At 38.1% G+C, this 13889-nt stretch overlaps 1 protein-coding gene across 4 annotated transcripts in view; it reads left to right on the forward strand.

Annotated features, from left to right (window-relative positions):
* Nucleotides 1-13373, forward strand: part of pof1b (POF1B actin binding protein) — a 24383-nt gene extending 11010 nt beyond the window's left edge. For all 4 annotated transcript variants that reach the window (XM_077546530.1, XM_077546531.1, XM_077546532.1 and 1 more), the window contains 11 exons: nucleotides 7393-7616; nucleotides 8588-8612; nucleotides 8692-8766; nucleotides 8844-8936; nucleotides 9016-9129; nucleotides 10291-10443; nucleotides 10527-10643; nucleotides 11702-11839; nucleotides 12151-12224; nucleotides 12328-12448; nucleotides 12725-13373. In XM_077546530.1, the coding sequence (XP_077402656.1) occupies nucleotides 7393-7616; nucleotides 8588-8612; nucleotides 8692-8766; nucleotides 8844-8936; nucleotides 9016-9129; nucleotides 10291-10443; nucleotides 10527-10643; nucleotides 11702-11839; nucleotides 12151-12224; nucleotides 12328-12448; nucleotides 12725-12730 (1140 nt within the window). In that variant the 3' untranslated portion in view covers nucleotides 12731-13373. The remainder of the gene's footprint in view (nucleotides 1-7392; nucleotides 7617-8587; nucleotides 8613-8691; nucleotides 8767-8843; nucleotides 8937-9015; nucleotides 9130-10290; nucleotides 10444-10526; nucleotides 10644-11701; nucleotides 11840-12150; nucleotides 12225-12327; nucleotides 12449-12724) is intronic.
* Nucleotides 13374-13889: the final 516 nt, after the last annotated feature.

A 13889-nucleotide genomic window follows, 5' to 3' on the forward strand; every position in this document is an offset into this window, starting at 1 on the left:
ACAAAGCTCCCCCAAAAATAGTCAGAAAAACAGGACTTTTTTCCCCCAAGTGAATGCAATAGGCTTTCGTAATAACTCATATTCCACAAATGTAATATTAATCAGAATGTCATGGTTAGACTAGGGAGGTCACAAATAACATATTATTGTCAAGAAATGTTTAAGGTTGACTTCCACTTCAACAACCCACTGCCAGTTAGCTTGCTAGCTTTTAGCTTGAATGCGATTTAGCGAAATAGCAGCTTGAGTGAGAGGCGTTAGCTGGCAGTCAACTAAAAGTGGCTGCTGGCAGACACTATTGCCGCCGCAAGGATGGAAACTTTCCACGGCAGCGCTGACTGCGTTCTTATCAGAAGATGATAAAATGTAATATTAATCAGAATGTCATGGTTAGACTAGGGAGGTCACAAATAACATATTATTGTCAAGAAATGTTTAGGTTGACTTCCACTTCAACAACCCTCTGCTAGTTAGCTTGCTAGCTTTAGCTTGAATGCGATTTAGCGAAATAGCAGCTTGAGTGAGAGGCGTTAGCTGGCAGTCAACTAAAAGTGGCTGCTGGCAGACACTATTGACGCCGCAAGGATGGAAACTTTCCACGGCAGCGCTGACTGCGTTCTTATCAGAAGATGATAAGCAACGTTTTGCTGGCTCGTGCTCATCCCCGACTGGGTCTACTCAGACGAGGAAATAGCTAGATTTTTTTTTTAAAGCATGAAACATTAAAAGATCAAGCAGCTATGAAAGTAGCAAACTAAAAGGCAGAGTATTAAGTACTGTACGTGTGTACGCTCGTTTGTGTGCGTCGATGGTGATGTAGGTCAGTGTGTGACACGGTGGCTCTCAGAGTGTAACCTAAGAGCTTGTTGTTGAGAAAGGGTCGGTTTACCACACTCACTGCCTCTTTTTGTGAGTCTGTGTTAGAATGAAATTGAGATTTATTTTACTCAGTATTTCCTCAAATAGTGTCCAAATATAAATACAGCAAAAAAAAAAAACATCAGATAAAGAAAAGACAAGTCCGGCAATTTTTTTTTTATTATTCTCACAAGGTTCAAAAGTTTTTCCTAAAAATGAAAACTTATAAGTGTATGACTCTTTTACTACTCTTTTGGAACTATTCTTGCAAGTAAGCTATTTTTTTGGGGAGGAAACAAAAAAAAAATGAAGGAAAAAAACTTCAGTTGGACAAAATAACAAGTCTTCTAATCTGTTTATATTCCTTCTTGATAGTCAATTTTATGCTGTTTGAATCTTGAGTTGTCTTAATAACTTGTAATGTTTGTCCGACTAAAAACATTCCCCAATATCGACAACTCCCCCATATGCAGTTGCATAAATAAACAGCCCCGGCAGCAGAAATGCACTTGCGAGTTTTTTCCTCGTCTAATGTCCAGCATGAGCTCAAGCTTGTCTTTGGAATTTGGCATCTGCTGCTTACATGGATATTGCAGAGCCAACCAAGCACTTTCTTGCATTGTGTGACAATCGACACTACCAACATTTTCCGAGTGTGACCTGATGGAGGCTTAAATGTATTACGACTACACATATTAAAACAATGTGGAGTATTTTTAGTGTCAGAAATTTGCATCATCATCGAGTTGTACAGCAATTTGTTTTGTTGCGGTTTGAATCCAGGATAATACAACTACAGTTGTATCTCAACCAATTTCTCTCTTTACATTGTCTTTTATTTATGTTTTAGAATTTCTAATAGAGTGCTCTTTGTCTTTATTAACTCATTCACTGCCATTGACAGCTATAGACGTCAAAAATGCATTTGAACTATTTTTATGAGTTTAACATTTTTTTGCCCATTTTCGTTAAGAGTATGAAAACCTATAATTTTTTGTACATTTAGAACAGATACAAAATTTGTGATTAATCGTGAGTTAACTAGTGAAGTCATGCGATTAATTACAATTAAAAATTTTAATCGCCTGTCGAGTCGATTATAAAAATTTAGGGGCGTCAGGCGATTAATTTTTAAAAAAAATCGAAATTAATTGCATGATTTCAATAGTTAACTCACGATTAACCACAAATTTTATATCTGTTCTAAATGCATCTGTTCTAACAAAAGTAGAAAAAAACATTAAACTAATATAAAAATTAAAATGATTTTTTTGACGTTTATAACCGTCAATGGCAGTGAATGAGTTAATTGTCCGATCAATAAAAAAAAAAAGTGTAAAGAATAAAATAATTTATTTTTGTTAATGTTAATCGCCTTTCGCCCCTAAGTTTTAATAATCTTTTCTTTAAAAAAACATTTATTTATTTTTTATTTTTAATAATGTTTTTTTTTGTTTAAAGAAAAGATTATTAAAAATTTGGAGCGACTTCACTAGTTAACTCACGATTAATCAAAAATTTTATATCTGTTCTAATACAAATTTTTCTTTTCTTTTCTATGTTTTCATACTTTTATTAACAAAAGTGGGGAAAAATGTTAAACTAATAGAAATAGTTAAAATGATTTTTTGACGTCTATAGCCGTCAATGGCAGTGAATGAGTTAAAACCACATAACAAAGAAAAATGTTTTGAGTGGACTAATGACATTTCACTTCATTTCATACGAGTAAATTGAGTTTCAAGCTTAAGTAAGGTGTCACTGCAATTTGAAGCAACGATTTCAAGCGTCCTCGTCTAACCGTCAACATGAGAACGGTCGGCAGTCGCCGACCGGTTTTTGGGCCGCCTTTGCTCGCTTTCTGTGCAGGAATGACTGGCATGCGGCGACACACCCATGTGATTCCTCATGCAGGTTTTCACTTTAATTGACAGAAGCGTTAGGGGCCTTATCTCGGAATGTTTTCATTAAAGCCAGGGCATGCCAAATGTGAAATAGGCTACTAGTACTAGTAAAAAAAAAAAGTTTAAACTATTACTCATATGAGTTCTACAAGTGGCCTGAAAAATTGCTGTCACATACATTTTTTTTAAACAAGCCAAATGTAACACTATGAAGTTTTTTTTTTTTCACTGTCATGCCACTTTCTGCTTTTTCCGCGGGCCCTTGTGGAATCTGGCGGAGCAACTCTGGGTAGTCTCGGGTATTTATGAAACAATGACATCAACGGCCGTCGCCCGGTGTGAGAAGTGTACATTTAATATAGGGTAGAGTATCGGGACATGTCCCAAAGTCGGTTAAATAATCAACTGGGACCACCTAAAAACGTTATTTATTTATTTTTTATATTTGACCTTATAAAATCACTAGAGCTGTCAAACAATTAAGTTTTTGAATCAGATTAATCACATTTTAGAATTGTAATTAATCACGATTAATCGCTTATTTAAAAATACTTTTTTTTAATCAACATTTTTTCCGTGCCAAATTTAAAGCGCACCTGTTATGTGTTAATTCTTTCGACATTTAATGTTATGAGGACGTCTTCAGCATTTTTTGATCCACTGTATACGCTCATCCACCCCTTTTTCAAATCAGTTAATTACTTGCATAATTTAAAATGGGGAAAAAATTACCTCGATAGTTTGACATTAACAAATATTCTGAATGTCATACGCAAACAATTATTAAATCATTACTTAAATGCATGTAGTTATGCTTATTGCTCAAACACAACCTGTGCTACCTTAAACGTAACCATCCGCTGTCAGCCTAATGATCATCTGTAGTCAAAATTAACTCATTCACTGCCATTGACAGCAATAGACGTCCAAAATTAATTTTAACTATTAGTTAAGCTTTTTTTTCTTTTTCTTTTTTTTACATTTTTGTTAACAAGAGTATGAAAGCCTAGATTTTTTTTGTACATTTAGAACAGTGATTAATCGTGAGTTAACTAGTGAAGTCATGCGATTAATTACAATTAAAAATGTTAATCGCCTTTTGCCCCTTAAGTTTTAATAATCTTTTCTTTAAAAAAAACATTTATTTATTTTTTATTTTTAATAACTAGTGCAAAGATTTTTTTTTTTAAGATTATTAAAAATTAGGGGCATCAGGTGATTAAAATTTCTAATCATAATTAATCGCATGACTAGTTAACTCACGATTAATCACAAATTTTATATCTATTCTAATACAATATAAATTCTAGTTATACATACTCTCGTTAACAAAAGTGGAAAAATGTTAAACTAAAATAAATAGTTCAAATGAATTTTTGATGTCTATAGCCGTCGAAGGCAGTTAATAGTGATTAATCTGCGTTAATACATGATTAATGCGATAATTTTTTGTGATTAATGAATTAGTTAACGCTTTAACTTTGACAGCCCTAAAAAACACATAACATTGAAGCATCACTGGCAATCAGTGGTGCTGCTAGAATGACAAACAGAAACCTGAGTCCACAGCAAGGAGAGGAATAAATGCTGACTCAGTAAATGAATGCAATGATAAAAAAAAAAGAAAAAAAGATTAGCATTAGATGCATAACATGTCACGCACAAAAAAAAAGCCATGTATATTTTTGGGGATCTAAGCCAAAAATTGAAATATGAAAAATCATGCAATTTAGATTTTTGTGTTGTATTTAAAAACAGATATCTTACATTTTTCAACTGCCAATTGAAAACGGAAAGTAGGAATAACACACCGATTTCATACATTACAGATGGAGTGAATCTGACAAACCGGTTTTTCAGTTTGAATGACAACACAGAAATGCAAAACGTCCACCTTATTCCATTATCAATCACATTTGCAGCGCGCCGAGCAAATGATGACGTCGGCCGTCAAGTGTCAGCTCATAAAAGAGAGAGTGACAAGGTGGTTGTTTACAGAGTTAAGTTGCGTACACTTGCATGGCATGACTGCAGATAACAGGTTATGCAACATTGAATAGGTCTATGTGGCTAAAGATAAGAAAAACATGGCGGTGGGTGTGTTGGGGCTTGTGTGGTAGAGACCATCGAAAAATGTTACCGCCTCCAATACACTTAAACTTATTGAAAACACTTTTAACTCTTTGACTGCCAAAAACGTTAAATGACGTTTAGTAAAAACCTAAGGAGGGCCGCCAAGGACGTTAAAAGACGTTCTCCAATTTTTAATTTTTTTGGGGGGGAAACGGGTGGAGGAAAGCCTTGGCCAGCTGTGGTGAAAGTTTCAAGCAGATCTAGTTAGCCTAATGACTATTTTTGGCCCCTAGATGGCAGCAATGACTCTCTTTTGACAAGATTGGGTAGGCGTCAGTAGAAGACGTGAGGCGGAGCTAGAGGGGACAATGGCTGGGGAAGGGAAGAGAACATGGCGACCGGTTGCAAGCAGCTCACGCTCGAGCAGTTTTTTTCAAAGACGAAAAGCATCGACCAACGCGAAAGAGCACATTGATGACGACGATGATCATCATCGATGATGATGATGGTGACTCCGAGGTTGGAAGCATTGACGCGGCAGTAGAAGACGTGAGGCGGAGCTAGATGGCTGAAGAAGCGAACAATGGCGACCGGTTGCAAGCAGCTCACACTTGGGAATTTTTTTCAAAGACGAAAAGCATCGACCAAAGCGAAAGAGCACATTGATGACGACGATGATCATCATCGATGATGATGATGGTGACTCCGAGGTTGACGCCGAAGTTGGAAGCGCTCACGCGGCGGCTTTGACGACGTCATAAAGGTTCACCGGCTAGCGATGCTAACACCGGAAAACGCGGAGCACAACCGAGCACGCTCAGGCGGACGTTCAATCGGACGACGAAGAGTGCCCCGAGTCCAATGCATATTCATCGGAGGAGTGGGTACAGTCTGCTACTTGCTATTCCCCGGAAAAAAAGGCCGTCAAGAAAGTGTAACGTCTGCACGCGAAAGGAGCCATCGCAAGTGAAACTAGTCTGTTGTGCAAATCCTGTTGCGTCTCCTTGCACGCATGGGAGCGTTACAAAAAGAAAAACTATATTTGAAACATCCACATAATTGTAAGTAGTACCACAGTTGCACACATTTGTAAATAGTTAGCGAAATTGTTTTGTCAAATTGTTACACTGTTGAATGCAAATAAACGTATTTTGCAATCTAAAAACACTTTTTCATTGTTGGTGGTGGTGTATTACAGAAGTAAAGCACTATTTAGGTGTTTGTGGCATCATTCATGGACGAAAAGAAGTGTAGAATTCACTAGAGTGCATGAAATAACATCGTTTCACAAAAAGCTCTTTTTCTCCACTTTTTGTTTCAAAACAGAGCATTTCGGTGAAACTAACCATTTTCTATTGTTGATTACTGAAGAACGGAATAAGGTAGAAACAAACTTTTTTTTCTGATGAAAGATGAGAGTAGAAAAAAACGTTAAACTAATAGAAATTTTTTAATGATTTTTTGACGTTCATAACCGTCAATGGCAGTGAATGAGTTAATTGGCCGATCAATAAAAAAAAAAAGTGTACAGAATAAAATAATTTCTTTTTTGGTGCCTTAATGCTTACATAAATAAAGATATGAATTACAGAAATTTCAAAAACATTTGACCGTTCAACAATGCTTTATGTTATTTAACTTAACAAAAGCGAAAGGAAGGGGGAGGGTGCATGGACGTCTTATGTTGTATTGTGTTAACTCACTTTTCCCCCAAAACATGTAAATATGTTCTATTTTAAATGTTTTAAGTGTCCCAAAGAGGTATTAATAGTTTTTTTATGTTTTTTTTTTATACTACAGCTTGCAGAAAGCTTTGACGCTGCCTCTCAACTGCAAAGAACGGTCGAAGAAATGGTAGTTATTACACAAACGACCAGCAGGTGGCAGCAGAGCAAAATAGATCAACCAGGGCCATGTTGGAAAAAACAAAACAAAATGACTCACAATTCTATTTTGTGAATAATGATGAAACTAATGCTAATTGCTGCAAAACAGAAACAGATACAAATATACTTTGTTTCCTGATGAAAGAAGAAACTTTAATCTTTCTTTTGGTAGGTTCCATGTTTTTATAGCAATAAAACAAAATATTCTGTGGGCCTTGCAAAATCTGTTAAAATCCAGTAAAACAACCGTGAGCAAAGGGGGTTGCTTCACTGAAAATGGCTGGGGTTGAATTAGTTAATTTGTAATAAATAAAAAAAAAAAGAAGGAATCTCCAAAAATCAGCTGATTTTTGCCAAATAGAAGAGAGCTAATATCGGCGGATTAATTAATTAATCGGTTGGGCCCAACTATGGAGTTCCATGGCTGGTTATGTGAAGTGTGACTGGAAATGGATCTGGGACCTTCGTCACCACCACCACCACGATGGAATGTGCAAACTGTCAAAAAAAAACATTTCAAACAATTAAATGTTTACTGTGCAGGAAGGCGCGTTCCAGACAAAAAAAAGCCGCTGAATTGTGATCTCGAGTGGCTTCTTAGCAAACGCCTCTATTGTGACATTTTACGTGAGCATCCAGCGCTCCATCTAAGGTCGACGCTGTGCTTCCAGGACGAGGAGGCGGTGGAAGTGGAGGAGACGGAGATCATCAACGTCATAGAGCAGAAGCCGCTGCCGGCCATCGAGAAGATCTCCCGAACGGAGGTGAAGACCGACCTGAGCGAGGCCACCAAAATGGACACGCGCTACTTTGCCGCACTGCTGGCCGACGTCTACAGGAAGAACTGCGACATCCACTCCTGCATCTCCGAGCACGTGTCCAAGATCAGAGGACAGTAAGTGGAGTGCATTACTCATCCAATACTTCCTTGTGCCCCTTTCACACTGCATGTAATGTTTACGTCTTTGTCCTGTGTCACTGTTTTGTAACGGCGCTGACACGGAATTGGGGAGAAAAATATTCATCCTCTTCAAACCACGACAGGCGCACTGACAAAAAAACAAGCGCCGAGTTTCCCTACCCCAAAAAATCTAAAACTCTGCACATAGCATAAATGGTTTTGAAGCGTAAAGGAATTATGGAAAATCCAGACAGACGTGTGACACCTGATGCTATCTACTCCGCACTGTTGTGCTGTAGGGGTGGGAATCTTTGAATGTCTCACGTTTCGATTCCGATTTTTGGGTCTGCAATTCGATTCATAATCGATTTTCGATTAAGAACGTTTTTTATTTTTTTTATGATTTGATTGACAATGGTTTTTGCTTCAATCTATAGATGTGCAAGGAATTGTAATGATCTACTCCAGTCTGACTCGCTAATGCTAATTAGCGCGCTACTCGCGGCACTTTTATCACTCAATAGAACGGCTCCATGCTGCAAAAAAACAACAACCTTTTATTGGAATAAATTGATCGTGACTTTTTCCTTCTACTCTCTAATGTGGCTACAACTTAACAGTGTATTAGGCCGCATGGAACCACACTGCCCCTCAGTGGCCAAACCGGGTACAACATGAACAGCGCTCCAAGTAAGGCAAGACAGTATAAAATAATTTAAATAAAATCGATTTTGTGCCATTTAAAATCGATTCTGAATCGTACTACATGAGAAATTGTGATTCTTATGAGAATAGATTTTTTGGCACACCCCTATTGTGCTGTCCAACAACAATTTTATACGTCACAGTGGTAGTTGGCGCTGATATCACCAAATTATTTCAGTGTGAGATGATTGCCGTTTTATTTTGTTGTGGCTCTAATCAGGCAATTTCTTTTTCTTTGCTTTCTCCATTTTGTGCGACAGGAAAGTGGATCTCGGTGTTGACCAGGTGTGTTAACATAAAATTCTCAAAATGTTCATTTTGTTAGACTGAACACATAATATCAGTAATAATTTTGCGTGTTTAGGTGGAAGATGTTGAGGCTATGCTCCCTAAAGGAGCCACTGAACTGACCAAACAGCAAATCCGTTACCTGCTCCAGGTCAGTTATTGAGAATCACGTGCTGAGGTCAGCGTCGAGCAAAATGTCAACAACTGTGTATGTTTGCTCACAAGTAGACTCGCCTGACCGCGGATAAGAGCATGCGTCTGCTGCTGTCCACCTTCAGCAGCCTGAGAGAGGAACTCCTCCACATGTCCGACGATCTGCGGGTAAGACCAGCGACACTTCAGCAGTTTGAATATGAGGCACCAAGTTAGGCTGAAACATGCGCGGCTGCGGGTGTTCCAGCGTCTGGAGAGCGAGAAGGAGGCGCTTGAGCGAGATCTGGCCTTCAAAGTGGATCAGGCTCGCCAGTACGACAGCCTTTTGGAAGAGGTTCGCGAAAACAACAGACAGCTTCAGGTAAGAATAAACACAGAGCCTCTAAAAATGGGTTTCCATAACATTTTTATTCGTAATTAATCACATTACATCGATATTTAACTCACGATTAATCGTAAATTTGATATTTGTTGTAAATGTACAATAAAATCTACAAAAAAATATTTGTTCCTAAGTTTCATACTCTTGTTTACATAAAAGTGGGGGAAAAAAGTTGAACTAATTTCATAATAATTAGAAATAGACAATAATGGCCGATTATCAGCGCCGATATTGGGCATTTTGACAAATATCGTATCGGCCTTTTTTTTTTTTAAACTGACGGCCGATATAAGGTAAATTGAATGGTTCTCTAGGAACTATTTATTAAAATTTTCAATTTTCTGAATCATTTGCACCTTTTGTTTTTGTTTGACGTTAAAACTAAGAAGTGTGAAAGTTTTAAGATTTCAGGCATTTTTAAATTTTGGGGGAAAAAATGTATACTGTAGAAAACTATAGAGAGCTTTGGTATTTACGTGCTTGAGTTTCCATTTAACTTTTTAAGCTCCCTGAACGTTTTGTTAGAAATGTTAAAGGATGTCAATTGTCTAAGATAAAAATACATAAAAAAAAATTGTTTAGAGTCAAGATTAGCATTTGTATTTTAATTTTTTTTGCAAATCCCCCCCTCCCCCTCTTTTTTTTTTTACTGCAAATGAATATCGGCTTTAAATATCGGTTATCGGCCTCCTTGACTACTAATAATTGGCATCTGTATCGGCCCTGAAAATACCATATCGGTCTATCTCTAATAATAATTTATAGAATTGAGTTAAAATTTAAAAAAGATGTATGGTACTGTAAAAACGAGTGTGGTATTGATTTGTGTTGAGATCATTTTCCTGCCACTAAATAGCATAATTGCATTTGTAAGACATTGGTGCCAGCTCAGTGCATTCTTCTTTTCATATTAAGAGCTGTCTAATCTTTAACATGAAGGAACTTGTGAAATTCTGCACATTTTTCAAGTTGTGAAATACAACTTGACCCCAGTCCCCACAAATATATGCATTATGATTAAATGTATTACTGCTAAATATGTATTACTGCTAAATGGACTAAATCAACATGGACGTGTCTGCTGCATTGCGACTAGAATTCCCCAGTCTCATCCCCCAATGACCCATCTTGTACGTCCAGGTGTCTCTGAAAGGAACCGCCGCCTCCCAGCGTTCCTTGGAGAGCCAGCTGACGAGCGCCCGCAACACCGACTCTAGCCGCGACTTCCGAATGCGAGAGCTGGAAGGACGCATCAGAGCTCTGGAGAAAGAGAACGAGATCCTCCGACAGAAAGTAGCCGACCGCCCTCCGGCCCGTATTCAGTAAAGACCTTCTCGCTTTTGCCTCACAGTATTTGAACATGTTGGTCTTTACAGAATTTAGGCCAATCCAACAGCACGCTGCACATCAAGACCGAGGAGCTGTCGCGGCAGTTCAACGAGCAGCTCGGGACCATGAGAGAGGAGAAGGACAAAGAGATCCAGCGGCTGCGGGTGAATGGACCAGCACTGGATCACTATTTAACTCATTCACTGCCATTGACGGCTATAGACGTCAAAAATTCATTTGAACTATTTCTATTAGTTTAACTTTTTTTTCCCACTTTTGTTAACAAGAGTATGAAAACCTAGGGGGGGGGGGGAATTATTGTACATTTAGAACAGATATAACATTTTGGATTAATCGTGAGTTAACTAGTGAAGTCATGCAATTAATTACAATAAAAAAATAATAATTGCCTGATGCCCCTAATTTTTTAATAATCTTTTTTCTTTTTTTTATGGACCAGCACTGGGACACACTATTTAACTCATTCACTGCCATTGACGGCTATGGACGTAAAAAATTCATTTGAACTATTTCTATTAGTTTACTTTTTTTTCCCACTTTTGTTAACAAGAGTATGAAAACCTAGGGGGCGGGGGGGGGGGGGGGGGGGGGGGGGTGGGGGGTTGATTGTACATTTAGAACAGATATAAAATTTGTGATTAATCGTGAGTTAATTAGTGGAGTCATGCGATTAATTACGAAAATTTTTAATCTCCTGATGCTCCTAATTTTTATGAATCTTTTGTTCTTTTTTTAAAAAGTAATTTTTTTTTTTATTATATTATATTTTCTTTTCTTTTTTTTTAAATGAGGGGTGTCAGGCGATTATTTTTTTTAATCATAATTAATCACATGACTTAACTCACAATTAATCACAAATGTTATATCTGTTCTAAATGTACAATAAAAAAAAAATTCTAGGTTTTCATACTCTTGTTAACAAAAGTGGGAAAAAATGTTAAACGAATAGAAATAGTTAAAAATAATTTTTGACGTCTATAGTCGTCAATGGCAGTGAATGAGTTAATATAGATTTGTTTCCATTGTATATGTAAGACGCAAACTGTTCAACCAAACCATATAATTTCATATGGCCAAAGTCTGCTAGCTTAATGCTAACACATATAGCAAAACGCCACGGACAGGCTAACGGTTCACTGTACAGTACATCGCATCGATACTGGTTTTGCTCACCCATTTCTTTGCTTCTCTCTCTTTCCAGACTCAGATTACGAGGCTCCATACAGAGATCACCACCGAGAGGTCGTCATCTGCATCGGAGAAGACCCTCCAGTTGAAGATCTCGGAACTGCTCGCCATGCTGGAGCAGCGGCAGACCACCATCACCAGACAGGAGGAGGTCTTTAACAGCACATACACTCTAACTTAATGTTTTTAGGAAGTAACGCACACCTTTCAACAAAACCAGCCGAAAGAAAGAGTAGACTCTCTTCTTTCACCAGAAAATTTTACCATTAGTAGGAATCTCGTAGTCATTATAGTATTTCACAAACGATACACGCGATACACGATTAGCCTTTGAAAAACAGAGACAGTAAACGGTTGGCTCACGCATCCCTTGGAAAAGAAAAAAGTCCTGATTAAAGTTTTCCACTGACCGCATCTTCAGTGTATTGGCTACTAACTGTCACATTCTTGACCTGCCTCTAGGAGATCCGAAAGCTGATGATGGACATAAACAGAAATGACAGCTCCAAGACTACCAAGACTATCATCACCAAAAGGTGCGTGACATGATTTAAAAAATTTTTTTTTTAAATCACACTCGACCACTCATTCGCCCCAAAAACCCAACCGCGTGATTTCTGGTCTTTTCCGTCACTGCAGGTACCGGAACCAGTACCCCCTCCTCGGCCTGCTGAGTGACGACTACCAGGTGACATCATCGCCCACTATCAGTGAAGACAAGACCATCGTCATTGAAAGATCCGGAGAGATTATTAGACGGGTACGTAACAGAGAAAGAGAAATATAGCATTAGCAAAATGCTAAATGTTTATATGGTCTCGCTATTTTGCAGTTTTCTACCTTTTGCGGGTGTGTCTTGAATTTATCCCACCTGTCATAGACTAGGGATACATTACAGGCCCACTTGTTAAATATAAACCTGAGATAACAGGTTCACGTTTATTAAACAAAATAGCGCCTCTTGGTGGCCAAAAAGTGTTACAGCAGGCAATTCTATCTATACACTTATGAATGAACACTGCTTTTGTCCCAACAGGAATGAGGGAACAAGAACAACGTGGAGATCACCTATCCTGTCCTCGCCAAGCATATGATGTCTTATTTTTATACTAACACAACAATTCCCCAAATATTTTTTTTGCATTGACCAATTATGAGCAAACACTGCCTGGCTTTTGCAGTAGCTCATTGATGTTTCCCCACAAAGCACGGTGAATTTGTCACTGTAAATATTTAAATATATATATTTGTGAGGCGGTTTAGAGAAATGGGGAGCTTTGCTTTGCTTTGATGTCCGACGCTTGTATGTAATCATGTTTATCTGAGGGTGGTATGAAGGGGAGAGGTTCATAGATTGAGGTGCTTATGGTTATGGAGTTTTAAGATGTTTTTTAAGGCACAATATGATGTCAACTTATTTTCTTTGTGTGTTTGTAGTGAACCCTTTTTGTCCACTGGAAACTGGCAGCCTGTATAGCATGGATGCTAACTCATTAGCAATAAAATACCTAAACTTTTGACTGCTTTCCAAAGGTGGAAACGATGCTAAATGCTAACAGTAGGCTAGGCTAAATTAACTGGTTGTAGATTTTGTGAATCTGGTAATATCTGTTTTCACTGTAATATGTTTTGGATGGATACGTTCGTCCGCTGTTGTGTTTGGGATTAAACAGAACATAACTGTCTTTTCGTGTCTGTGTGTTGTTGTTTTGCACTGTTGTGATTTAGACAGCAGATGGCGCCATTTCCTCTCTGAGTCAGGCAGTGGAGCGTGGAATGAGGTCATGGGAGCTCTGTAGGGCTTGTTGGCTGCCGCGTGATCCATCGACTGCTTGTCACTACACCCTACGTTCTCCTACAAATGAAAGCCATCCTGACTGGCTTCTAATGTGCACATTAGAAAGCAACGTAAAAGTGAAGCTCTTCCATATAGAGCTTCATTTAATGTAATCCTTCCCCACCCTCGGCTCACACGTTCCTGGACCCAATCGATTATGCAGGCCGTTCGACGGTATGTAGGCCTCGTGAATTAATTATGAGGCATGACAGGGGAAGAAGGGGGTTAATAAAAAAAGCAGCAAATGCTTACAAACAAATTTCAGCTATGAGATGGCACAAAAAAAGGTCAAACTTCACAATGTGTTCCAAAATTTTGTTCCACTGAGGTTTTATTAGGTGCTAATGTGTTGTTGACATGATGC

The sequence above is a fragment of the Vanacampus margaritifer genome, chromosome 16, assembly GCF_051991255.1.
Source record: "Vanacampus margaritifer isolate UIUO_Vmar chromosome 16, RoL_Vmar_1.0, whole genome shotgun sequence".
Taxonomy (NCBI): Eukaryota; Metazoa; Chordata; class Actinopteri; order Syngnathiformes; family Syngnathidae; genus Vanacampus; species Vanacampus margaritifer.